This window comes from Oncorhynchus tshawytscha, linkage group LG05 (assembly GCF_018296145.1).
Source record: "Oncorhynchus tshawytscha isolate Ot180627B linkage group LG05, Otsh_v2.0, whole genome shotgun sequence".
Lineage (NCBI taxonomy): Eukaryota > Metazoa > Chordata > Actinopteri > Salmoniformes > Salmonidae > Oncorhynchus > Oncorhynchus tshawytscha.
Genome location: NC_056433.1, coordinates 88,199,273 through 88,226,736, shown reverse-complemented (window position 1 = coordinate 88,226,736; position 27,464 = coordinate 88,199,273). Strand labels below are relative to the sequence as shown.

The 27,464-nt window shown below is 45.4% G+C and overlaps 1 protein-coding gene across 29 annotated transcripts; it reads left to right on the top strand.

The window, feature by feature from the left end:
• The first annotated feature begins 53 nt into the window (after positions 1-53).
• LOC112237578 (zinc finger and BTB domain-containing protein 11-like) lies at positions 54-27,314 on the top strand. Of its 29 annotated transcripts, none has more exons than XM_042322652.1 (15): positions 54-580; positions 3,751-4,007; positions 10,420-10,651; positions 12,199-13,289; positions 15,220-15,528; positions 17,583-17,817; positions 17,909-18,076; positions 20,651-20,768; positions 21,552-21,633; positions 22,227-22,303; positions 22,493-22,668; positions 25,065-25,738; positions 25,784-25,891; positions 26,099-26,232; positions 26,277-27,314. In XM_042322652.1, the coding sequence occupies exons 1-15, from the start codon at positions 271-273 to the stop codon at positions 26,437-26,439; spliced, it is 4,134 nt and encodes a 1,377-aa protein (XP_042178586.1). In that variant the 5' UTR covers positions 54-270; the 3' UTR covers positions 26,440-27,314. The 29 variants fall into 29 exon arrangements, with proteins under 29 accessions (XP_042178586.1, XP_042178585.1, XP_042178583.1 ...); XM_042322651.1 differs by having other exon boundaries at positions 25,784-25,918; XM_042322649.1 differs by having other exon boundaries at positions 25,784-25,918; positions 26,081-26,232.
• Positions 27,315-27,464: the final 150 nt, after the last annotated feature.

Here is a 27,464-nt window from a genome sequence, read left to right as displayed (position 1 = left end):
AATATCATTTCTCCATCTTCCGCCATTTCTTACGCAACATCCGGTTGTGCAGCAGCCATTTTGTCTGTTCATGCAAGTCCACCCCTCACGTTCAAGAACTGCGTTCCCACTTCGAAATTACCCGAAATATTGTATTTATATCGCTTTATTTATACTATGTAGTACTTTAAAACGGATTTTAAAAATCCGTTTAATATTAAAAGTTCGAAGAGGATATTTTCTTCGAAATAAATTTCGTAATTTGTGTTGTGCGCACGGATAATTAAGGTTATGTCGTGCGAGGAAAGCTACTTAGCCATCAGACGTTATCTGTCCGACGAGCGGGAGCCGTACGCACCGGGGACCCATGGCAACACTAAAAGAAAGATACGTAAAGCAGCCGCTTGCTATGTCGTGCGGAATGGCACACTGTACTACCAGAGAAGGCAGAAGGGCCTGGATGAATTCACCGAGTTGGAAGTGGTGTTGCAGGCAGGACGGAGGAAGGAACTGATCGACGAGTCACACATTGTGGCCGGAGGAGAGCACCTCAACCAGCATCACACTTGGGAATCAATTTCTCAGAAGTATTGGTGGAGAGGTAAAATAGCATAAAACTGCTAAAATGAACTGGCAACAATTTATTTAATTTGATCTAGGCCTGAGAACATGCGTAAAACAAAACACCAGTTGACGGTCTTCCCTAACAGTTTATCTAAGGCTTGCTAGATAGCTAACCGGTATTTGATTGGTCAATGCAGAGCATGCTTGTCAACACGCCACTCATCAATATTCAAATGTAATGCCAATCTCTCCACATTCATGCTCAACATCTTTCAAAAACAGAAGTTAGTCCTTAAATGAATCACATTTTTTATTAATGTGATGAGAGCAGTACTAATGCACCATAATAATGAATGTCAAATCAAATTTTATTTGTCACATACACATGGTTAGCAGATGTTAATGCGAGTGTAGCGAAATGCTTGTGCTTCTAGTTCCGACAATGCAGTAATAACGAGCAAGTAATCTAACTAACAATTCCAAAAAAAAACTACTGTCTTATACACAGTGTAAGGGGATAAAGAATATGTACATAAGGATATATGAATGAGTGATGGTACAGAGCAGCATAGGCAAGATACAGTAGATGATATCGAGTACAGTATATACATATGAGATGAGTATGTAAACCAAGTGGCATAGTTAAAGTGGCTAGTGATACATGTATTACATAAGGATGCAGTCGATGATATAGAGTACAGTATCAACGTATGCATATGAGATGAATAATGTAGGGTAAGTAACATTATATAAGGTAGCATTGTTTAAAGTGGCTACTGATACATTTTTTACATTAATTTCCATCATTAAAGTGGTTGGAGTTTAGTCATATGTTTGGCAGCAGCCACTCAATGTTAGTGGTGGCTGTTTAACAGTCTGATGGCCTTGAGATAGAAGCTGTTTTTCAGTCTCTCGGTCCCTGCTTTGATGCACCTGTACTGACCTCGCCTTCTGGATGATAGCGGGGTGAACAGGCAGTGGCTCGGGTGGTTGATGTCCTTGATGATCTTTATGGCCTTCCTGTAACATCGGGTGGTGTAGGTGTCCTGGAGGGCAGGTGTCCTGCCCCCGGTGATGCGTTGTGCAGACCTCACTACCCTCTGGAGTAGAGGTCGACCGATTAAACTTGAAATCAGCCATTCCGATTTCATAACAATCGGAAATCAGTATTTTTGGGCGCCGATTTAAAAAGAAAATATATATATATATTTTATTTTTATACCTTTATTTAACTAGGCAAGTCAGTTAAGAACACATTCTTATTTTCAATGACGGCCTAGGAACAGTGCCTCATTCAGGGGCAGAACGACAGATTTTCACCTTGTCAGCTCGGGGGATTCGATCTTGCAACCTTACAGTTAACTAGTCCAACGCAATAGCGACCTGCCTCTCTCTCGTTGCACTTCACTTTACTAGATAATATCTAGCGTGTCCTGCACGCTAAACATGAATTCAAACAGCACTTTCGTGCGTTTTGCCAGCAGCAGCTCTTCGTTGTGCGTCAAGCATTGTGCTGTTTATGATTTCAAGCCTATCAACTCCCGAGATGAGGCTGGTATAACCGAAGTGAAATGGCTGGCTAGTTAGCGTGCGCTAATAGCGTTTCAAACGTCATTCGCTCTGAGCCTTCTAGTAGTTGTTCCCCTTGCTCTGCATAGGTAACGCTTGCTTCGATGGAGGCTGTTGTCGTTCTGTTGCTGGTTCAAGCCCAGGGAGGAGCGAGAAGAGGGACGGCTGCTATTACACTGGCAAAACTAAAGTGCCTATAAGAACATCCAATAGTCAAAGGTTAATGAAATACAAATGGTATAGAGGGAAATGGTCCTATAATTCCTATAATAACTACAACCTAAAACTTCTTACCTGGGAATATTGAAGACTCATGTTAAAAGGAACCACTAGCTTTCATATGTTCATGTTCTGAGCAAGGAACTGCAACGTTATCTTTCTTACATAGCACATATTGCACTTTTACTTTCTTCTCCAACACTTTGTTTTTTCATTATTTAAACCAAATTGAACATGTTTCATTATTTATTTGAGGCTAAATTGATTTTATTGATGTATTATATTAAGTTAAAATAAGTGTTCATTCAGTATTGTTGTAATTGTCGTTATTACAAATATATAAATAAAATGGCAGATTAATCGGTATCGGCTTTTTTGGTCCTCCAATAATCGGTTGAAAAATCGTAATTGGTCGACCTCTACTCTGGAGAGCCTTACGGTTGTGGGCGGAGCAGTTGCCTTACCAAGCGGTGATACAGCCCGACAAGATGCTCTCGATTGTGCATCTGTAGAAGTTTGTGAGCTCTTTTGGTGACAAGCCGAATTTCTTCAGCCTCCTGAGGTTGAAGAGGCGCTGCTGCGCCTTCTTCACGATGCTGTCTGTGTGGGTGGACCAATTCAGTTTGTCCGTGATGTGTACGCCGAGGAACTTAAAACTTGCTACCCTCTCCACTACTGTCCCGTCGATGTGGATAGGGGGGTGCTCCCTCTGCTGTTTCCTGAAGTCCACAATTATCTCCTTTGTTTTGTTGACGTTGAGTGTGAGGTTATTTTCCTGACACCACACTCAGAGGGCCCTCACGTCCTCCCTGTAGGCCGTCTCGTCGTTGTTAGTAATCAAGCCTACCACTGTAGTGTCGTCCGCAAACTTGATGATTGAGTAGGAGGCGTGCGTGCCCACGCAGTCGTGGGTGAACAGGGAGTACAGGAGAGGGCTCAGAACGCACCCTTGTGGGGCCCCAGTGTTGAGGATCAGCGGGGTCGAGATGTTGTTACCTACTCTCACCACCTGGGGGCGGCCCGTCAGGAAGTCCAGTACCCAGTGGCACAGGGCGGGGTCGAGGCCCAGTGTCTCGAGCTTGATGATGAGTTTGGAGGGTACTATGGTGTTAAATGCTAAGCTGTAATCAATGAACAGTATTCTTACATAGGTATTCCTCTTGTCCAGATGGGTTAGGGCAGTGTGCAGTGTGGTTGAGATTGCGTTGTCTATGGACCTATTGGGGCGGTAAGCAAATTGGAGTGGGTCTAGGGTGTCAGGTAGGGTGGAGGTGATATGATCCTTGACTAGTCTCTCACAGTATTTCATGATGATGGAAGTGAGTGCTACGGGGTCTAGCAACTGCAGCTAGTGTGTATATGCACACTGTTCATTGGTAATACATTTTGCAATGTGATTTAACCCTGTGTATCTATCAGGTATCCTGAAGCAGGTGAAGGACTACATGAGACAATGTAGTCAGTGTCAGAACAGACAGGACCGGAGGGGGCTATTGGAGGAGGATACCGGACCCAGGCTGGTTGGCCGACCAGGGAGACGCAGGAGGGTCACAACCCCAGCCAGCGAGGAGGAGGAGGAGGAGGAAGAGGAGGAGGAGGGAGATGACGAGATGGACTTTGTGACTTCCGTTCATCACAAGACCCGGAGCCCGGTAGCCAAACACGAACTGGTCTTTGTAAGTGTTGCTGAATTTGTAGCCTTATCACTTCAATGTAATATGTTTTCTTCGGTCATCTATTGTCAATTAACAAGAAACATCACTGAACTGAGGAGGCTAGTGCATGTTAACATCACTGAACTGAGGAGGCTAGTGCATGTTAACATCACTGAACTGAGGAGGCTAGTGCATGTTAACATCACTGAACTGAGGAGGCTAGTACATGTTAACATCACTGAACTGAGGAGGCTAGTGCATGTTAACCTGCACTGTCCTACTCAGTTATGTTAAGTGTTCCCTTTATTTTTTTGAGCAGTGTGTGTGTGTGTGTGTATGTATGTATATATATATAACATTCATACATTTTCACACTTTATTTTAGGAATCAACCTTTATAATTCCCCAAACCCTACCACCCTTCCCCCCACAATAACACTTAGGCTTCTACCTTCATCTTATATATACTATACACGTTTTACAGACAAACTATTTCACAATAGTTATATTTAGTTTGTTTTTAGTCCTTCCTCTATTTCTGATGTCCATCCAGTTTGATTTCTATTTGTAACTGTGCTATTTCACAAAGGTTCTGAACCAATATACATTTGACAGACCCCATATGTTTTACATTACTAACAACAATACATCTTGTTATTAGTCTCACCCTTCAGCTCCATTCAACCTCTCCCATCTATCTCTCAACACCATCCAGTCCCTTCAGCTCCATTCAACCCCTCCCATCTATCTCTCAACACCATCCAGTCCCTTCAGCTCCATTCAACCCCTCCCATCTCAACACTATCCAGTCCCACCCTTCAGCTACCCTCAGCCCCTCCCATCTATCTCTCAACACCATCCAGTCCCTTCAGCTCCATTCAACCCCTCCCATCTATCTCTCAACACCATCCAGTCCCTTCAGCTCCATTCAACCCCTCCCATCTATCTCTCAACACCATCCAGTCCCTTCAGCTCCATTCAACCCCTCCCATCTATCTCTCAACACCATCCAGTCCCACCCTTCAGCTCCATTCAACCCCTCCCATCTCAACACTATCCAGTCCCACCCTTCAGCTACCCTCAGCCCCTCCCATCTATCTCTCAACACCATCCAGTCCCTTCAGCTCCATTCAACCCCTCCCATCTATCGCTCAACACCATCCAGTCCCATCCTTCAGCTACCCTCAACCCCTCCCATCTATCTCCCAACACCATCCAGTCCCACCCTTCAGCTACCCTCAACCCCTCCCATCTCCCAATCATCCCAACACCATAGTCCCACCCTTCAGCTACCCTCAACCCCTCCCATCTATCTCTCAACACCATCCAGTCCCTTCAGCTCCATTCAACCCCTCCCATCTATCTCCCAACACCATCCAGTCCCTTCAGCTACCCTCAACCCCTCCCATCTATCTCCCAACACCATCCAGTCCCACCCTTCAGCTACCCTCAGCCCCTCCCATCTATCTCTCAACACCATCCAGTCCCTTCAGCTCCATTCAACCCCTCCCATCTATCTCTCAACACCATCCAGTCCCACCCTTCAGCTACCCTCAACCCCTCCCATCTATCTCTCAACACCATCCAGTCCCTTCAGCTCCATTCAACCCCTCCCATCTCCCAACACCATCCATTTTGGATTTCTATTCGCCATATATTTTTCAGCTGTGATGCTTCACAAAAGTACTGAACCTTTCTATTCTCATACCTTCTATAGATTGTAAGTTAAAGATAATTTTTTGCTAAAGTTATTATTTTATTATTGATTGATTGGCCCAGTATTGTTGTCTGCAGCGTTAGTTCTAGGCAAATGTTGCAATTCTTCAGCCATTCCTGGACCGGTGACCAAAAACGAGCTACATATGTTCAATACCAAAATAAATGATCTAATGACTCTGCCTCCTCACAGCAGAATCTGCAGAGCTGGGATGGTCGTATCCCCCCCACATATATAAGATTCTGTTGGTTGCAAGATTTTTGTATAATTTAAATGGAAAAATGTGAAGTTTTGAATCCGGCGTTGTTTTGTGTGTCCATTCATAATCCATGAGCCATGGAATCGGTACATCGAACATCTCTTCCCAACTATTTTGCAATTTGTATGGCACAGCTGTCATTTTTTGGTCCTTAAATGAAATTGTTTTTTGTTTTTATCACAATTTTTTGTTAACCGTTTAATGGTTTTTAGTGCAGGGCCGACATTCAAGTTCCTTACTTGTCCCCCCTTCTACTTGCCTCTTCCATTTCTGTGGTAATGCTGCAATGAGTTGGTTGTAATGTTGGGTAGAGCAGACATTTCCATATGTCTGTGTTAGCTGCATGTGTGACAACTCCACCACTCCTATTTATGATGTCATTACAAATATGCCTTTTTTTAAACATATTATTGAAAATACTTTAAAAAAAAATCTATTAGTATATTTGAGTTTAACCACAATATTTGTTGTATTATTTGTTCTGTCTTTTCAGGTGGATTAAACGGAAATTGCAACCAACTTTCTAAGGCTTGTTTAAAAAAATAACAATATTTTGGAGATTATTTTGTTTTCAAATAACCTAAGGGGAGAGGTTGTAATCTGAATACAGGGAGAGGTTGTAATCTGAATAAAGGGAGAGGTTGTAATCTGAATACAGGGAGAGGTTGTAATCTGAATAAAGGGAGAGGTTGTAATCTGAATACAGGGAGAGGTTGTAATCTGAATAAAGGGAGAGGTTGTAATCTGAATAAAGGGAGAGGTTGTAATCTGAATAAAGGGAGAGGTTGTAATCTGAATACAGGGAGAGGTTGTAATCTGAATACAGGGAGAGGTTGTAATCTGAATACAGGGAGAGGTTGTAATCTGAATACAGGGAGAGGTTGTAACCTGAATAAAGGGAGAGGTTGTAACCTGAATAAAGGGAGAGGTTGTAACCTGAATAAAGGGAGAGGTTGTAACCTGAATAAAGGGAGAGGTTGTAACCTGAATAAAGGGAGAGGTTGTAACCTGAATAAAGGGAGAGGTTGTAACCTGAATAAAGGGAGAGGTTGTAACCTGAATAAAGGGAGAGGTTTAACCTGAATAAAGGGAGAGGTTGTAACCTGAATAAAGGGAGAGGTTGTAACCTGAATAAAGGAGAGGTTGTAACCTGAATAAAGGGAAAGGTTGTAACCTGAATAAAGGGAGAGGTTGTAACCTGAATAAAGGGAGAGGTTGTAACCTGAATAAAGGGAGAGGTTGTAACCTGAATAAAGGGAGAGTTTGTAACCTGAATAAAGGGAGAGTTTGTAACCTGTAACTGTTGTATGACTGATGCCTTTAGTGAGAGGTCTAATGCTTTAATATTTAATCTGCCTTATTTAATATTTATTAATCTGCTTTATTTAATATTTATTTCTGCCCTCCGAATTCATATTCGTAATAAAGTAGGCCCTTTTAATTTTGTCTGGCTTGTATTAAAATTGAATATTTTTTGTTCATATTTATAAAGCAGGTCACTAGGTGTAGGCAAAACCATAAGCAAATAGGTCAACTATGATATGACTAAAGAGTTAATCAGGTTGATTTTTTTCCACAAATAGACAGGTGTTTTCCTTTCCATGGTAGCAAGATCTTATCTATTTTTGCTAACTTTCTCTAAAAATGTATTGGAGTGAGAGAATTTCTTTCTTTTGGGATTTGTATACCGAGTCTGTCCACATCTCCGTCAGACCATTTTATTGGTTAACTACACGGTAATGTAAAGGTTTTATTTTTCAGTGATCCAATACGTAATATAGTATACTTATAATTTGGTTTTAATCCAGAGAGGTTAGCAGAAGTATCTAGATCCTCTATGAGGCCGTGGTGAGATTCTAATTGTGGATTTAAAAGAGAACATGAATGATCAGCGTACAATGATACCTTGTTTTTTTAAGCCACGTATTTCTAATCCCTTGATATTAGTGTTTGATCTAATTTTAACAGCTGACATTTCAATGGCAATAATAAATAGATATGTCGATAGTGGACAACCTTGTTTTGCTCCTCTAGATAGTTAAAAACTTTCTGAGATGTAGCCATTATTTATTATTTTACACCTAGGGTTACTATACATAACTTTAACCCATTTTATAAGAGATTCTCCAACATTGAGATATTCTAGGCATTTATATATAAACGCCTTTTCAAAATCAGCTATGAAAACCAGGCCTGGTGTCGCCAATATTTCATAGTATTCTATCGTTTCCAGTACTTGTCTTATATTATCTCTAATGTATCGTCCATGTAAAAAAAACCTGTCTGCTTAGGATGAATAATATCTGACAATACTTTTTTAATTCTATGCGCAAAGCATTTAGCCTGAATCTTTGCATCACAATACTGAAGTGTAAGAGGCCCCCATTTTGTTTAAATGGACTGGATCTTTATATACACACCACTTGGGTCCTGTTTCAGTAATAATGATCTCAGACCTTGTTGTGTGTCCGATAATCTACTATTTATATAGGAGTGGGTTTAAAACATGCTAATAACGGTCCTCTGAGTACATCAGAAAAGGTTTGTTATACTTCCACTGTATGCCATCCAGGACTGGAGTTTTCCCAGCCTTAAAGGCTTTAATCACATCAAGTTCCTCTTGTATTTTAACAGTAGTCATGACTTCCTGTGTTATCTATCCAGGTGGACAGTAGTCATGACTTCCTGTGTTATCTATCCAGGTGGACAGTAGTCATGACTTCCTGTGTTATCTATCCAGGTGGACAGTAGTCATGACTTCCTGTGTTATCTATCGGTGGACAGTAGTCATGACTTCCTGTGTTATCTATCCAGGTGGACAGTAGTCATGACTTCCTGTGTTATCTATCCAGGTGGACAGTAGTCATGACTTCCTGTGTTATCTATCCAGGTGGACAGTAGTCATGACTTCCTGTGTTATCTATCCAGGTGGACAGTAGTCATGACTTCCTGTGTTATCTATCCAGGTGGACAGTAGTCATGACTTCCTGTGTTATCTATCCAGGTGGACAGTAGTCATGACTTCCTGTGTTATCTATCCAGGTGGACAGTAGTCTGAGTTCCTGTGTTGACTTCCTGTGTTATCTATCCAGGTGGACAGTAGTCATGACTTCCTGTTTATCTATCCAGGTGGACAAGTCATGACTTCCTGTGTTATCTATCCAGGTGGACAGTAGTCATGACTTCCTGTGTTATCTATCCAGGTGGACAGTAGTCATGACTTCCTGTGTTATCTATCCAGGTGGACAGTAGTCGTGAGTTCCTGTGTTGACTTCCTGTGTTATCTATCCAGGTGGACAGTAGTCATGACTTCCTGTGTTATCTATCCAGGTGGACAGTAGTCATGACTTCCTGTGTTATCTATCCAGGTGGACAGTAGTCATGACTTCCTATGTTATCTATCCAGGTGGACAGTAGTCGTGACTTCCTGTGTTATCTATCCAGGTAGACAGTAGTCGTGACTTCCTGTGTTATCTATCCAGGTAGACAGTAGCCGTGACTTCCTGTGTTGACTTCCTGTGTTATCTATCCAGGTGGACAGTAGTCATGACTTCCTGTGTTATCTATCCAGGTGGACAGTAGTCGTGACTTCCTGTGTTGACTTCCTGTGTTATCTATCCAGGTGGACAGTGTCATGACTTCCTGTGTTATCTATCCAGGTAGACAGTAGTTGTGACTTCCTGTGTTATCTATCCAGGTAGACAGTAGTCGTGACTTCCTGTGTTATCTGTCCAGGTGGACAGTAGTTGTGACTTCCTGTGTTGACTTCCTGTGTTATCTATCCAGGTGGACAGTAGTCATGACTTCCTGTGTTATCTATCCAGGTGGACAGTAGTCATGACTTCCTGTGTTGACTTCCTGTGTTATCTATCCAGGTGGACAGTAGTCATGACTTCCTGTGTTAATCCAGGTGGACAGTAGTCGTGACTTCCTGTGTTGACTTCCTGTGTTATCTATCCAGGTGGACAGTAGTCGTGACTTCCTGTGTTATCTATCCAGGTGGACAGTAGTCGTGACTTCCTGTGTTATCTATCCAGGATAGACAGTAGTTGTGACTTCCTGTGTTATCTATCCAGGTAGACAGTAGCGTGACTTCCTGTGTTATCTATCCAGGTGGACAGTAGTCATGACTTCCTGTGTTATCTTCCAGGTGGACAGTAGTCATGACTTCCTGTGTTGACTTCCTGTGTTATCTATCCAGGTGGACAGTAGTCGTGACTTCCTGTGTTATCTATCCAGGTGGACAGTAGTCGTGACTTCCTGTGTTATCTATCCAGGTAGACAGTAGTTGTGACTTCCTGTGTTATCTATCCAGGTGGACAGTAGTCATGACTTCCTGTGTTGACTTCCTGTGTTGACTTCCTGTGTTGACTTCCTGTGTTGACTTCCTGTAGTTGACTTCCTGTGTTATCTATCCAGGTGGACAGTAGTCATGACTTCCTGTGTTATCTATCCAGGTGGACAGTAAGGGAGTGGTGAAGCAGTACCTTCCCAGACACGGTCAGACGATGCTGGACAAGCTGAACCAGCAGCGCCTCAACAACCAGTTCTGTGACATCACGCTGCTGATCGAGGGGGAGGAGCACAGGGCCCATAAGGCTGTGCTGGCCGCCTGCAGCGACTACTTTAATGAGCTGTTTATAGAGAAGGGAGCTGTGTCCAGTCACGAAGCGGTGGTCGACCTCTCAGGTAAGACATGTATTCAAAGGTACACTATGTATACAAGAGTTTGTGGACACCCCTTCAAGTGAGTTGATTTGGCTATTTCAGCCACATGTATAAAATCGAGCACACAGCCATGCCATCTCCGTTGGCAGTAGAATGGCCCGTACGGAAGAGCTCAGTAACTTTCAACGTGGCACCGTCATAGGATGTCACCTTTCCAACAAGTCAGTTTGTCAAATGTCTCCCTTGCTAGAGCTGTCCCCGGTAAGATCGCCGATATTGGCCTCTTTAGCAGTGGAAACGCGTTCTCTGCAATGATGAATCACGCTTCACCATCTGGCAGTCCGACGGACGAATCTGGGTTTGGCGGATGCCAGGAGAACGCTACCTGCCCCAAAGCATAGTGCCAACTATAAAGTTTGGTGGAGGAGGGATAATGGTCTGGGGCTGTTTTTCATGGTTCGAACTTGGCCTCTTAGTTCCAGTGAAGGGAAATCTTAGCACTACAGCATACAATGACATTCTAGAATATTCTGTGCTTCCAACTTTGTGGCAATAGGTTGGGGAAGGCGCATTCCTGTTTCAGCATGACAATGCCCCTGTGCACAAAGCAAGGTCCGTACATAAATGGTTTGTCGAGATCGATGTGGAAGAACTTGAGTGGCCTACTCAGAACCCTGACCTCAACCCCATCGAACACCTTTGGGATGAATTGGAACACCGACCATGAGCCAGGCCTAATCGCCCAACATCAGTGCCCGACCTCACTAATGCTCTTGTGGCTGAATGGAAGCAAGCCCCTGCAGCAATGTTCCTACATCTAGTGGAAAGCCTTCCCAGAAGAGTGGAGGCTGTTATAGCAGCAAAGGTGGGGACCAACTCCATATTAATGCCCATGATTTTGGAATGAGATGTTCGATGTGCAGGTTTCCACAGGCTTCTGGTCATGTAGTGTACTTATCGTGTATACGTTTTAGTAAGTGATCCCTGTGGAACTTGAACCCACAACTTTGGTGTTGATAGCACTATACTCTTGCTAAACACCACAGGACCACATGGGGTCAGACACCAGGGGGATAGCAGTACATCATTTAGCATGGGGTCAGATGGGGTCAGACACCAGGAGGGCAGCAGTACATCATTTAGCATGGGGACAGATGGGGTCAGACACCAGGAGGGCAGCAGTAAGTCATTTAGCATGGGGACAGATGGGGTCAGACACCAGGAGGGCAGCAGTAAGTCATTTAGCATGGGGACAGATGGGGTCAGACGCCAGGAGGGCAGCAGTAAGTCATTTAGCATGGGGTCAGACACCAGGAGGGCAGCAGTACATCATTTAGCATGGGGTCAGATGGGGTCAGACACCAGGAGGGCAGCAGTAAGTCATTTAGCATGGGGACAGATGGGGTCAGACACCAGGAGGGCAGCAGTACATCATTTAGCATGGGGTCAGATGGGGTCAGACACCAGGAGGGCAGCAGTAAGTCATTTAGCATGGGGTCAGATGGGGTCAGACACCAGGAGGGCAGCAGTAAGTCATTTAGAGGAACATCTTGTCTCTCTCCCCTCAGGTTTCAGCAAGGTCAGTTTCCTCCCCCTGCTAGAGTTTGCATACACCTCCAACCTCTGCTTCAACTTCTGTGTGATGGCCGACGTTGCCACGCTGGCCCGACACCTTCTGATGGCCGAGGTCCTTCAGATCTGTGAGTCCGTCCACAAGAAGGTAGAGGAGCAGAAGCTGATGGTCTACCAGCAAGGAGACATCCACACGGTGGTGTCCAGCCAGCCGGCACCCCAACAGGCCCCGAATGAAGACCCTGGGGCCTACATTATGACTATCGGCAGCGACGGCCATGCCGTGGTGACTCATACTGGGCTAGCTGGAGCAGGGGAGGACCTGGACTCCCAAGCTGTCATGGCAAACACAGCAGAGTCCTTCAGAGGGGATCTGACGTCTGTAGTCAACCAGGCTCTGGGAGGTGAACCAGGGGAGACTATGACCGTGGTTGGGGAGGCAGGGTCAGAGACGGTGACTCTAGTCACCCACAGTAGCCAGGCCCGGGTAGGCGAGTCGGTCACCCTCTTCTCCCCTACTGGAGAGACCGAGACCATGACGGTCGTGACCCACAGCGGCCAGGCCGGAGCCAGTGAGTCCCTGGCTGTGGTGTCAGCCTGTCTGGCTCTGGAGCAGCAGCCGCAAGACGGGGAAGAGGGAGAGGGGGCCTCCCCCTCCATGGAGCCAGGGGCCTTCCTCATCAGTGTGGACCCAGGGAATGTTGCCCCTACAGAGGTGGTCCATCTGGCTGTAGTGACACTAACACCACAGGAGAATGCGTCAACAACATCATCATCAGCATCCCAGAAGGCAGAGTCAGCCCCCCAGGCCTCCCCCAAGCCTCCCCCTGCTCCACAACTCCCCAAAAGGAAGAGAGGGCGTCCTGCCAAAGTCAAGCAGGAAGTTGTGGAGGAGCCTCCTGTTGACGAGGAAGTGCCAGAGCCAGTTTCTCCCCCTGCAGAGGAGATCCAGGAAGATATGCAGGGGACCCATGACCCCTATAAGAGACGTCTACGGCAGCGTTCCGTGGGGGAGGGAGGGTACGTCAGACTACACATGGGGCTGGAGAAGGACCCAGCACCCCCACAGCTCCCCAACACCCCCAAGGTAGACTACAACACCAACATAATCAGAGTCACTGTGTACAGCGCCATGAAAAAACTATTTTCCGCCTTTCTGATTTTCTCTATTTCTGCTTATTTCTGACACTGAATGATACAGTTGAAGTCAGAAGTTTACACTTAGGTTGGAGTCATTAAAACTAGTTTTTCAACCTCTCCACAAATTTCTTGTTAGGACATCTACTTGGAGCATGACGCAAGTCATTTTTCCAACAATTGTTTACAGACAGATTATTTCACTTATAATTCACTGTATCACAATTCCTGTGGGTCAGAAGTTTACATACACTAAGTTGACTGTGCCTTTAAACAGCTTGGAAAATTCCAGAAAACGATGTCATGGCATTAGAAGCTTCTGATGGGCTAATTGACTTCATTTGAGTCAATTGGAGGCGTACCTGTGGATGTATTTCAAGGCCTACCTTCAAACTCAGTGCCTCTTTGCTTGACATCATGGGAAAATCTGAATAAATCAGCTAAGAGCTCAGAAAAAAATGGTAGACCTCCACAAGTCTGGTTCATCCTTGGGAGCAATTTCCAAACGCCTGAAGGTACCACGTTCATCTGTACAAACAATAGTACGCAAGTATAAACAACATGGGACCATGCAGCCGTCATACCGCTCAGGAAGGAGACGCGTTCTCTCTCCTAGAGATGAACGTACTTTGGTGCGAAAAGTGCAAATCTATCCCAGAACAACAGCAAAGGACCTTGTGAAGATGCTGGAGGAAACGGGTACAAAAGTATCAATATCCACAGTAAAACAAGTCATATATCGACATAACCTGAAAGGCCACTCAGAAAAGGAAGAAGCCACTGCTCCGAAACCGCCATAAAAAAGTCAGACTACGGTTTGCAAGCCGAAGAACACCATCCAAACCGTGAAGCACGGGGGTGGCAGCATCATGTTGTGGGGGTGCTTTGCTGCAGGAGGGACTGGTGCACTTCACAAAATAGATGGCATCATGAGGACAAAATAGATGGCTACATGAGGAAGGAAAATGATGTGGAAATATTGAAGCAACATCTCAAGACATCAGTCAGGAAGTTAAAGCTTGGTCGCAAATGGGTCTTCCAAATGGACAATGACCCCAAGCATACTTCCAAAGTTGTGGCACAATGTCTTAAGGACAACAAAGTCAAGGTATTGGAGTGGTCATCACAATGCCCTGATCTCAATCCTATAGAAAATGTGTGGGCAGAACTGAAAAAGTGTGTGTGAGCAAGGAGGCCTACAAACCTGACTCAGTTACACCAGCTCTGTCAGGAAGAATGGCCCAAAATGCACCCAACTTATTGTGGGAAGCTTGTGGAAGGCTACCCGAAACGTTTGACTCAAGTTAAACAATTTAAAGGCAATGCTACCAAATACTAATTGAGTGTATGTAAACTTCTGACCCCGTGGGAATGTGACGAAAGAAATAAAAGCTGAAATAATTCTCTCTAGTATTATTCTGACATTTCATATTCTTAAAATAAATTGGTGATCCTAACTGACCTAAAACAGGGAATTTTTACTAGGATTAAATGTCAGGAATTGTAAAAAATAAATAAATAATGGAGTTTAAATGTATTTGGCTAAGGTGTATGTAAACTTCCGACTTCAACTTTATCATATCTTTAACCAAAACTTAATATTAGATAAAGGAACCTAAGTTTACAAATAACATGTTAATATATTTAATTAACCAAGTTATGCAACACTCAATTCTCCCCTGTTTGACAAAATCATTGTCCCTTAATATGTAAAAATAGACAATCAGAAAGGGGACAAATACTTGTTCACGACACTGTAGATGAATTAGCAAGGATTTTACATTAGTCTTGCAGAGCAGATTTTGATCTGTGTGTTTGAGAGCGGTTTCACCCAACTGTTCTGTATCTCTCCCCCTGAATCTCACCCCAACACCCCCAAGAAGAGAGGTGGAGGCGCCAAGAGACCAGTTAAAGTGATCGAGGCCGCAGCGACACTGATCGGGATGGAGACTGTTGTCCAGACGGACATGGAGGAGATCCTGTCAGTGGAGGGCGTGGCAGACGGAGCTGAGCCTATCACAGAGCAGGCTGTGGGGGAGTGGCCAGAGCATGGCCCCGCCCATCCAGATGGAGGGAGTGAGGTGGAGGGAGAACACGTCTGTTCAGAGTGTGGACTGTCGTTTCAACGACGCTACGCTCTCATCATGCACACGCTCAAACACGAGAAGACCAGGCGATTCAAGTGTAGTGTACGTAGCAACAACACTGTCCTATAGATGTAGTAGTGTACGTAGCAACAACACTGTCCTATAGATGTAGTAGTGTACGTAGCAACAACACTGTCCTATAGATGTAGTAGTGTACGTAGCAACAACACTGTCCTATAGATGTAGTAGTGTACGTAGCAACAACACTGTCCTATAGATGTAGTAGTGTACGTAGCAACAACACTGTCCTATAGATGTAGTAGTGTACGTAGCAACAACACTGTCCTATAGGTGTAGTAGTGTACGTAGCAACAACACTGTCCTATAGATGTAGTAGTGTACGTAGCAACAACACTGTCCTATAGGTGTAGTAGTGTACGTAGCAACAACACTGTCCTATAGATGTAGTAGTGTACGTAGCAACAACACTGTCCTATAGGTGTAGTAGTGTACGTAGCAACAACACTGTCCTATAGATGTAGTAGTGTACGTAGCAACAACACTGTCCTATAGATGTAGTAGTGTACGTAGCAACAACACTGTCCTATAGATGTAGTAGTGTACGTAGCAACAACACTGTCCTATAGGTGTAGTAGTGTACGTAGCAACAACACTGTCCTATAGGTGTAGTAGTGTACGTAGCAACAACACTGTCCTATAGATGTAGTAGTGTACGTAGCAACAACACTGTCCTATAGATGTAGTAGTGTACGTAGCAACAACACTGTCCTATAGATGTAGTAGTGTACGTAGCAACAACACTGTCCTATAGATGTAGTAGTGTACGTAGCAACAACACTGTCCTATAGATGTAGTAGTGTATGTAGCAACAACACTGTTCTCTAGGTGTAGTAGTGTACGTAGCAACAACACTGTTCTCTAGATCAAAGACTATATTAGTGCAGTGTTAGTACCAACAACACTGTTCTCCAGATCAGAGACTATATTAGTGTAGTGTTAGTACCAACAACACTGTTCTCCAGTTCAGACACTATATTAGTGCAGTGTTAGTACCAACAACACTGTTCTCCAGTTCAGACACTATATTAGTGTGGTGTTAGTACCAACAACACTGTTCTCCAGGTCAGAGACTATATTAGTGTGGTGTTAGTACCAACAACACTGTTCTCCAGGTCAGACACTATATTAGTGTTGTGTTAGTACCAACAACACTTCTCCAGATCAGAGACTATATTAGTGGATGCAGCGCTGCCCGGTGCAGGTCTGTTGTCCAGGTCAGACACTATATTAGTGGATGCAGCGCTGCAGGTCCCAGGTGACACAGGTCTGTTCTCCAGGTCAGACACTATATTAGTGGATGCAGCGCTGCCCGGTGCAGGTCTGTTGTCCAGGTCAGACACTATATTAGTGGATGCAGCGCTGCCCGGTGCAGGTCTGTTCTCCAGGTCAGACACTATATTAGTGGATGCAGCGCTGCCCGGTGCAGGTCTGTTCTCCAGGTCAGACACTATATTAGTGGATGCAGCGCTGCCCGGTGCAGGTCTGTTCTCCAGGTCAGACACTATATTAGTGGATGCAGCGCTGCCCGGTGCAGGTCTGTTGTCCAGGTCAGACACTATATTAGTGGATGCAGCGCTGCCCGGTGCAGGTCTGTTCTCCAGATCAGAGACTATATTAGTGGATGCAGCGCTGCCCGGTGCAGGTCTGTTGTCCAGGTCAGACACTATATTAGTGGATGCAGCGCTGCCCGGTGCAGGTCTGTTGCCCGGTGTATATTAGTGGATGCAGCGCTGCCCGGTGCAGGTCTGTTGCCCGGTGTATATTAGTGGATGCAGCGCTGCCCGGTGCAGGTCTGTTGCCCGGTGTATATTAGTGGTCCGTTGTCCATCTATATGTCTGTGTCTGAGTCATGTAAAATGACTGGCAGTCATATGGCTTTGATGTTTTGTGATATATCAGTGATTTGTTCTCGGTGGGGAGAGATGTTAAAGTTATCCCTCTTTCAAGTTTATTTGCCAAGTGAAATATATACAAGTCTCTCGCTCTCTCTCGCTCTCTATCTGTCTCTCTCTGTCTGTCTCTCTTTCTCTGTCTGTCTCTCTGTCTCTCCCTCTCTCTGTCTCTCTGGTCACTAGTTATGTAACAAGGAGTTCCAGTACGCGGCCTCTCTGAGGGCCCATCTGACCAGACACAAGCACCAGAAGAGTCAGAGGCCACCCCTGGTCAGGGTCCCCCAGCCCTACGGCGAGGAGGGCCTCGAGGTGGACGGCAGGACCAAGGGACGCACCAAGAGAGAGTTTGTCTGTGACATCTGTGGAAAGACTCTTCCTAAGCTGTACTCTCTGAGGATTCACATGCTGAACCACACTGGTCAGTCAATCCCCCCCACCCCCAAATCCAGTCTTCTTCTCTTCCGTCCTCCTCTTCCTCATTGTCATTGTTCTAATGATCATTTCCACAGGGGTACGGCCCCACTCCTGCAGGGTCTGTGGGAAGACCTTTGCTCATAAACACAGCCTGAAGATGCACAGAGGTCTACATGACGCTGTTAAACAGTTCCACTGTCTGCTCTGTGACAAGTCCTTCGTTAGTAAGAGAAGTCTGGAGGAACACACCAGTATTCACACAGGTACAACATTATCCTCAGACACCAGTATTCACACAGGTACAACATTATCCCCAGACACCAGTATTCACACAGGTACAACATTCTCCCCAGACACCAGTATTCACACAGGTACAACATTATCCTCAGACACCAGTATTCACACAGGTACAACATTATCCTCAGACACCAGTATTCACACAGGTACAACATTATCCCCAGACACCAGTATTCACACAGGTACAACATTATCCCCAGACACCAGTATTCACACAGGTACAACATTATCCTCAGACACCAGTATTCACACAGGTACAACATTATCCCCAGACACCAGTATTCACACAGGTACAACATTATCCTCAGACACCAGTATTCACACAGGTACAACATTATCCTCAGACACCAGTATTCACACAGGTACAACATTATCCTCAGACACCAGTATTCACACAGGTACAACATTATCCCCAGACAGCAGTATTCACACAGGTACAACATTATCCCCAGACAGCAGTATTCACACAGGTACAACATTATCCCCAGACAGCAGTATTCACACAGGTACAACATTATCCCCAGACACCAGTATTCACACAGGTACAACATTATCCTCAGACACCAGTATTCACACAGGTACAACATTATCCTCAGACACCAGTATTCACACAGGTACAACATTATCCTCAGACAGCAGTATTCACACAGGTACAACATTATCCTCAGACACCAGTATTCACACAGGTACAACATTATCCTCAGACACCAGTATTCACACAGGTACAACATTATCCTCAGACAGCAGTATTCACACAGGTACAACATTATCCTCATACACCAGTATTCACACAGGTACAACATTATCCTCAGACACCAGTATTCACACAGGTACAACATTATCCTCAGACAGCAGTATTCACACAGGTACAACATTATCCTCAGACAGCAGTATTCACACAGGTACAACATTATCCTCAGACATCACACAGGTCTGTCTATACATTACAGTGTACCTTACACATGTCACACTTCTGAGCCAAATGGAGCTGATCAAACCAGAGCCCTCCTCCCCCCTATGCTCCTTTCAGACCCCCCTCTGATCAAATCAGAGCCCTCCTCCCCCTATGCTCCTTTCAGACCCCTCTCTGATCAAATCAGAGCCCTCCTCCCCCTATGCTCCTTTCAGACCCCCTCTGATCAAATCAGAGCCCTCCCCCCTATGCTCCTTTCAGACCCCCTCTGATCAAATCAGAGCCCTCCTCCCCCTATGCTCCTTTCAGACCCCCTCTGATCAAATCAGAGCCCTCCTCCCCCTATGCTCCTTTCAGACCCCCTCTGATCAAATCAGAGCCCTCCTCTCCCCTATGCTCCTTTCAGACCCCTCTCTGATCAAATCAGAGCCCTCCTCCCCCTATGCTCCTTTCAGACCCCCTCTGATCAAATCAGAGCCCTCCTCCCCCTATGCTCCTTTCAGACCCCCTCTGATCAAATCAGAGCCCTCCTCCCCCTATGCTCCTTTCAGACCCCCTCTGATCAAATCAGAGCCCTCCTCTCCCCTATGCTCCTTTCAGACCCCTCTCTGATCAAATCAGAGCCCTCCTCCCCCTATGCTCCTTTCAGACCCCTCTCTGATCAAATCAGAGCCCTCCTCCCCCCTATGCTCCTTTCAGACCCCTCTCTGATCAAATCAGAGCCCTCCTCCCCCTATGCTCCTTTCAGACCCCCTCTGATCAAATCAGAGCCCTCCTCCCCCTATGCTCCTTTCAGACCCCTCTCTGATCAAATCAGAGCCCTCCTCCCCCTATGCTCCTTTCAGACCCCCTCTGATCAAATCAGAGCCCTCCTCCCCCTATGTTCCTTTCAGACCCCCTCTGATCAAATCAGAGCCCTCCTCCCCCTATGCTCCTTTCAGACCCCCTCTGAACAAATCAGAGCCCTCCTCCCCCTATGCTCCTTTCAGACCCCCTCTGATCAAATCAGAGCCCTCCTCCCCCTATGCTCCTTTCAGACCCCTCTCTGATCAAATCAGAGCCGTTCTGCCAAAAGAAAAGGCCTCCACCATGGTTGCTAGAAAGGACAGTGTTTGGTGTTTTGGTGGAAAACTCTGTCTCGGGCACCTCTCCAGAATCTACCATAGGTGTTATTGGGTTGAGATCTGGTGACTGAGACACACACACACCCTGTATCCCCCCCCTTATGCTCCTTTCAGACCCCTCTGTCAAAGTCGGAGATCTCTTCTTTTGCCCATGGTAGCCTAAACAATGGGCAACTTTTTATACATGACCCTAAGCATGATGGGATGTTTATTGCTTTATTAACAAAGAAACCACAACTGTGTGGAAGCAGCTGTTTTCAATATACTTCTGTATCCCTCATTTACTCAAGTGGTTCCTTTTATTTTGGCAGTTACCTCTAGTTTAATTCAGAAATCTTATGGTCAAATCCCTGTTAAATATCCCTGTTAAATGTCTTCCAGGTGAATAAATATCTCTGTTAAATGTCTGTTAAATATCTTCCAGGTGAATCTAAGTATCTCTGTTAAATATCTCTATTAAATATCTTCCAGGTGAATAAATATCTCTGTTAAATATCTTCCAGGTGAATCTAAGTATCTCTGTACCCAGTGTGGGAGGTCGTTCCACCGAGCCTCTGGTCTGAGTAAACACTTAAAGAGGCACCAGCCCAGACCTGACGTACGAGGATTCCCCTGTAGTCAGTAAGGATCTGCTTCTCTCATAAACACTCTCTGATTCTGTAGCTGTGTGTGCAGTGTTTCCCCTATAATGAGTTATTTAAAAAAAAATGTAAATATTTTAATTATTTTAAGGGATGGTTAAACGTTTTCAGTGTAAACTTATACGACTTAAACTAGATATCAAATATGTAGAAAAGATCATGGAGATGTATATATTTTTAAATAAGATCATGGAGATGTATATATTTTTAAATAAGATCATGGAGATGTATATATTTTTAAATAAGATCATGGAGATGTATATATTTTTAAATAAGATCATGTTTGAGAACTAAAAACTCACCAAAATAGAAACTAGACCGTCGGGGAGAATCTAAAATTCCCAAAATGTCGAGGCATGGGGCCTCCATTTTGATTTATAACGTTTGAGTCACTCAGACAGCAGAAGTCATGGTAAAAATGTATAGAATGGCAGGAAATTAGGTGTAAAACTGCTTTTTTTTTTTAAAATCTTGTGATTTTATTATTTTTTAATTGCAGGAAACTAGCTTTTAAAACAGCAACATTTTCTCTCTGTGGTAAAGAGGAGGACCTCTAAAATGTAGGTTGGAGACAACGCCATTGTCCACGCCCCGTAAACCACTCCCCCCTCCCACACTAACTTTGCCACCGCTGCTGGAAAAAGTCCTAGGGGAAACACTGTGTGTGTGTGTGTGTGTGTGTGTGTGTGTGTGTGTGTGTGTGTGCGTAATGGATTCGTGCACGTGTTCTGCTCTACACATCATGACTGTATCCCTCCTACAGCTGTGATAGAAGTTTCTTTGAGGCCAAAGACCTGCAGCAGCACATGAACAAACACCTGGGACTCAAGCCCTTCCAGTGTCAGGTGGGGAATAGTCATTATTATATTAGATTGTTATTAGAATATGTTATGTTATTAGGTTATGTTATTAGATTTATGTTATTAGATTAGATTGTGATTAGATTATTGTTTTATTATATTATGTTATTAGATAAGATTTTGTTATTAGATTATTGTTTTATGTTTTTTATTATGTTATTAGATTAGATTGTTTTATTATGTTATTAGATTGTGATTAGATTAGATGTTATTAGATTATGTTGTGTTATTTATTAGATTATGTTATTAGATTGTTATTAGATTGTGTTATTAGATTATTGTTAGATTGTGTTATTAGATGTTATTAGATTATTGTTAGATTGTGTTATTAGATGTTATTAGATTATTGTTAGATTGTGTTATTAGATGTTATTAGATTATTGTTAGATTGTGTTATTAGATGTTATTAGATTATTGTTAGATTGTGTTATTAGATGTTATTAGATTATTGTTAGATTGTGTTATTAGATGTTATTAGATTATTGTTAGATTATGTTATTAGATTATGTTGTATTGTTATATTCGGTTCTATCATATCGTGAGGTGCTATTGTTAGATAATGTTCTGTATTGTATCAGATCTGTGGGAAGTCGTACAGCTGGAAGAAGGACTGGTACTCCCATGTCAAGTCCCACAGCGTGGCCGAGCCTTACAGGTGAGTCCCCACTAATGCCTTCACAGCCGTCAGCTTTCACCTAGTCTATAGGTGACTATACCTAGTCTATAGGTGACTATACCTAGTCTATAGTCTTCTCTGTCGAATGAGTGAGGCCGCCCGGTTAAAGCCCTTCGACACCTGTTGATGTACAACGGGATATTTTTATAATGCTTCTCTGTCCTGTAGGTGTACCGTCTGTGGTAAGGAGTTCTTTGAGAAGGCTCTGTTCAGGAGGCACGTGAAGAAGGCCACGCATGGCAAGAAGGGCAGAGTCAAGCAGAACCTAGAGAGAGAGTGTGAACACTGTGGCAGGAAGTTCACCCAGCTCAGAGAGTACAGACGACACATGAACAACCACCAGGGTGAGAGACACACACACACACACACACACACACACACACACACACACACACACACACACACACACACAGTGAGAGAGTGTGAACACTGTGGCAGGAAGTTCACCCAGCTCAGAGAGTACAGACGACACATGAACAACCACCAGGGTGAGAGACACACACACACACACACACACACACACACACACACACAGTGAGAGAGTGTGAACACTGTGGCAGGAAGTTCACCCAGCTCAGAGAGTACAGACGACACATGAACAACCACCAGGGTGAGAGACACACACACACACACACAGTGAGAGAGTGTGAACACTGTGGCAGGAAGTTCACCCAGCTCAGAGAGTACAGACGACACATGAACAACCACCAGGGTGAGAGACACACACACACACACACACACACACAGTGAGAGAGTGTGGACACTGTGGCAGGAAGTTCACCCAGCTCAGAGAGTACAGACGACACATGAACAACCACCAGGGTGAGAGACACACACACACACACACACACACACACACACACACACACACACACACACACACACAGTGAGAGAGTGTGGACACTGTGGCAGGAAGTTCACCCAGCTCAGAGAGTACAGACGACACATGAACAACCACCAGGGTGAGAGACACACACACACACACACACACACACACACACACACACACAGTGAGAGAGTGTGGACACTGTGGCAGGAAGTTCACCCAGCTCAGAGAGTACAGACGACACATGAACAACCACCAGGGTGAGAGACACACACACACACACACACACACACAGTGAGAGAGTGTGGACACTGTGGCAGGAAGTTCACCCAGCTCAGAGAGTACAGACGACACATGAACAACCACCAGGGTGAGAGACACACACACACACACACACACACACAACACACACACACACACACACACACACACAGTGAGAGAGTGTGGACACTGTGGCAGGAAGTTCACCCAGCTCAGAGAGTACAGACGACACATGAACAACCACCAGGGTGAGAGACACACACACACACACACACACACACACACACACAGTGAGAGAGTGTGGACACTGTGGCAGGAAGTTCACCCAGCTCAGAGAGTACAGACGACACATGAACAACCACCAGGGTGAGAGACACACACACAAATCCACAATCTGTCATTCTTCAACCTAATGGCAGCCCTGCCACTTGGTTTGCTATAAACCTGAGGGATGGGACTGGAGAAATGTAACCAATCCTGAGATCGAGCCGTCTATGCTGACGGGTCGATGAGAGCAGCATCTCAAACCATCTATGCTGACGGGTCGATGAGAGCAGCATCTCAAACCATCTATGCTGACGGGTCGATGAGAGCAGCATCTCAAACCATCTATGCTGACGGGTCGATGAGAGCAGCATCTCAAACCATCTATGCTGACGGGTCGATGAGAGCAGCATCTCAAACCATCTATGCTGACGGGTCGATGAGAGCAGCATCTCAAACAGATATAAGATGCAAACAACACTGTTCAACTGGGTCTAATTATTGTCTCTGTCTAAAACAGTAACGCCACTGGTCATATAGAGATGTGTTGATTGGGTGACTAGAGGAGTATAGAGATGTATGGATTGGGTGACTAGAGGAGTATAGAGATGTATGGATTGGGTGACTAGAGGAGTATAGAGATGTATGGATTGGGTGACTAGAGGAGTATAGAGATGTGTGGATTGGGTGACTAGAGGAGTACAACGTAGTGCTGGTCATATAGAGATGTATTGATTGGGTGACTAGAGGAGTACAACGTAGTGCTGGTCATATAGAGATGTATGGATTGGGTGACTAGAGGAGTACAACGTAGTGCTGGTCATATAGAGATGTATTGATTGGGTGACTAGAGGAGTACAACGTAGTGCTGGTCATATAGAGATGTATTGATTGGGTGACTAGAGGAGTACAACGTAGTGCTGGTCATATAGAGATGTATTGATTGGGTGACTAGAGGAGTACAATGTAGTGCTGGTCATATAGAGATGTATTGATTGGGTGACTAGAGGAGTACAACGTAGTTCTGGTCATATAGAGATGTATTGATTGGGTGACTAGAGGAGTACAACGTAGTGCTGGTCATATAGAGATGTATTGATTGGGTGACTAGAGGAGTACAATGTAGTGCTGGTCATATAGAGATGTATTGATTGGGTGACTAGAGGAGTACAACGTAGTGCTGGTCATATAGAGATGTATTGATTGGGTGACTAGAGGAGTACAACGTAGTGCTGGTCATATAGAGATGTATTGATTGGGTGACTAGAGGAGTACAACGTAGTGCTGGTCATATAGAGATGTATGGATTGGGTGACTAGAGGAGTACAACGTAGTGCTGGTCATATAGAGATGTTTCCCTGTCTTTTAACACCTGTCCTCTTCTCTCAGGAGTCAAACCCTTTGAGTGTCTGACGTGCGGAGTAGCCTGGGCCGACGCCCGCTCTCTGAAGAGACACGTACGCACCCACACCGGCGAGCGCCCTTACGTGTGCCCCGAGTGCCAGGAGGCCCACATCGACGCCCGCTCCCTACGGAAGCACATGACCAAGTACCACGGCGACCTCCTGCCGGGGAAAATCATGCTGGAGAAGGATACCCTACAGTTTCACAACCAGGGTACTCAGGTGGAACACGCCGTCTCCATCCTGGCGTCCGATCTCCCCCCCGAGCTCCGGCCCGTCCAGCCGCCGCCGGCCGAGGAGATCGAGACGGTGCTGATCACGGAGGAGACGGTGGAGGCGGTTCAGGCCGTTCAGGGTGACGGGGTCACGACCTTGTCAGACCAGAGCATCATGCAGGTGGTGAACTATGTGCTGTCCCAGCAATGTGTGCTGCCTGGGGGGGTGAAGATGGAGGGAGATGAAGGGCAGGAGGTAATGCAGACCATGGAGCAGCAGGAGGTTATACAGACCGTGGAGCAGCAGGAGGGAGATGGAGGGCAGGAGGTTATACAGACCATGGAGCAGCAGGAGGGAGATGAAGGGCAGGAGGTAATGCAGACCATGGAGCAGCAGGAGGGAGATGGAGGGCAGGAGGTTATACAGACCATGGAGCAGCAGGAGGTTATACAGACCATGGAGCAGCAGGAAGGAGATGGAAGGCAGGAGGTTATACAGACCATGGAGCAGCAGGAGGTTATACAGACCATGGAGCAGCAGGAGGTTATACAGACCGTGGAGCAGCAGGAGGTTATACAGACCATGGAGCAGCAGGAGGTTATACAGACCGTGGAGCAGCAGGAGGTTATACAGACCGTGGAGCAGCAGGAGGTAATGCAGACCGTGGAGCAGCAGGAGGTTATACAGACCGTGGAGCAGCAGGAGGTTATGCAGACCGTGGAGCAGCAGGAGATTATACAGACTGTGGAGCAGCAGGAGGTTATACAGACCATGGAGCAGCAGGAGGGAGATGGAGGGCAGGAGGTTATACAGACCGTGGAGCAGCAGGAGGTTATACAGACCGTGGAGCAGCAGGAGGTTATACAGACCGTGGAGCAGCAGGAGGTTATACAGACCGTGGAGCAGCAGGAGGTTATGCAGACCGTGGAGGGCAGGAGGTAATACAGACCGTGGAGCAGCAGGAGGAGATGGAGGGCAGGAGGTTATACAGACCGTGGAGCAGCAGGAGGTTATACAGACCGTGGAGCAGCAGGAGGTTATACAGACCGTGGAGCAGCAGGAGGTTATACAGACCATGGAGCAGCAGGAGGGAGATGGAGCAGCAGGAGGGAGATGGAGCAGCAGGAGGTTATACAGTCTGTTGAGGTGACTCGCATGGCAGAGGTGGAGGGATGTGACAGACGGCACCTAGTAGACTGACTCAGTCACGAGGCCAGCGTTTCCCAAACTCAGTGCACATTCTGGTTTTTGCTCTTGACACGACACAGCTATTTAAAATGACCAACTCACCATGGAGCTTTGATCATTTGAATCAGCTGTGTCGTGCTAGGCCAAAAGCTAAACATGCCCCCCTTGGCACTTTTGTAACGGCCATTTCCTGCAATCTAGAGCAACAAAAAGGCCTTGAATGATAAAGTTTTAAAAAAGAACTTGTTTTCTTTAATTTAATTTTACGTAGTGGCGCTGCTAGTCCACAAGGTGGCACTGCGCCCCCTCTTCCATTCTTTGTGGAGAACCCTGTAGTGTCCCTGAATCAGCTGGTCAGGTCCGGTGACTAGGGCTATGTGGTTACTCTATCCTCTGTAGAGTACATTACTGTCGACCAGGGCCCATAGGGCTCTGAGTGGGCCGCTATGTAAGGAGGGGGTAAGGGGCCATTTGAGAGGCACCCTTGGAATGCTAATCATAAGAGAAGTGAGTAGTAGACCTGCTTCCTTGACAGAGATGGGACTGTGTGGAGTAACAGGGCACCTGGGGTTCAGTAGGACACAAAGAAAAGTCATCTGTGTTGTTATTGGACAGATTGAGGTCCTGCCTGGCTGTTTTCGTCCTGTTGACCAGGCCCCTGCTCCGCCTCAACCCAGGGACCATCCTTCTCTCTACAGTGGGACAGAAAGTACAAAGTCGACTTTTATTTTGTTTATGTACATTGAATGAACTGAGGTTTTGACTTTTCTGTTCGATCTTGTGTATAATGTGTAAATAACGACAATCATTAAAATATTCTGAATTAATAATCTAGGATCTCAGGAGAGAGGTTTTTTTTTCATAGAATTCTAAAAGAATCCAGTTGAATCCAGACTCATTCACTGTTTCCTTCCTCATGTAGTAAACCAGCCTGATCAGCCTGCTCACATTCTGTTTAGATCAATCTGGTTTCACAACACTT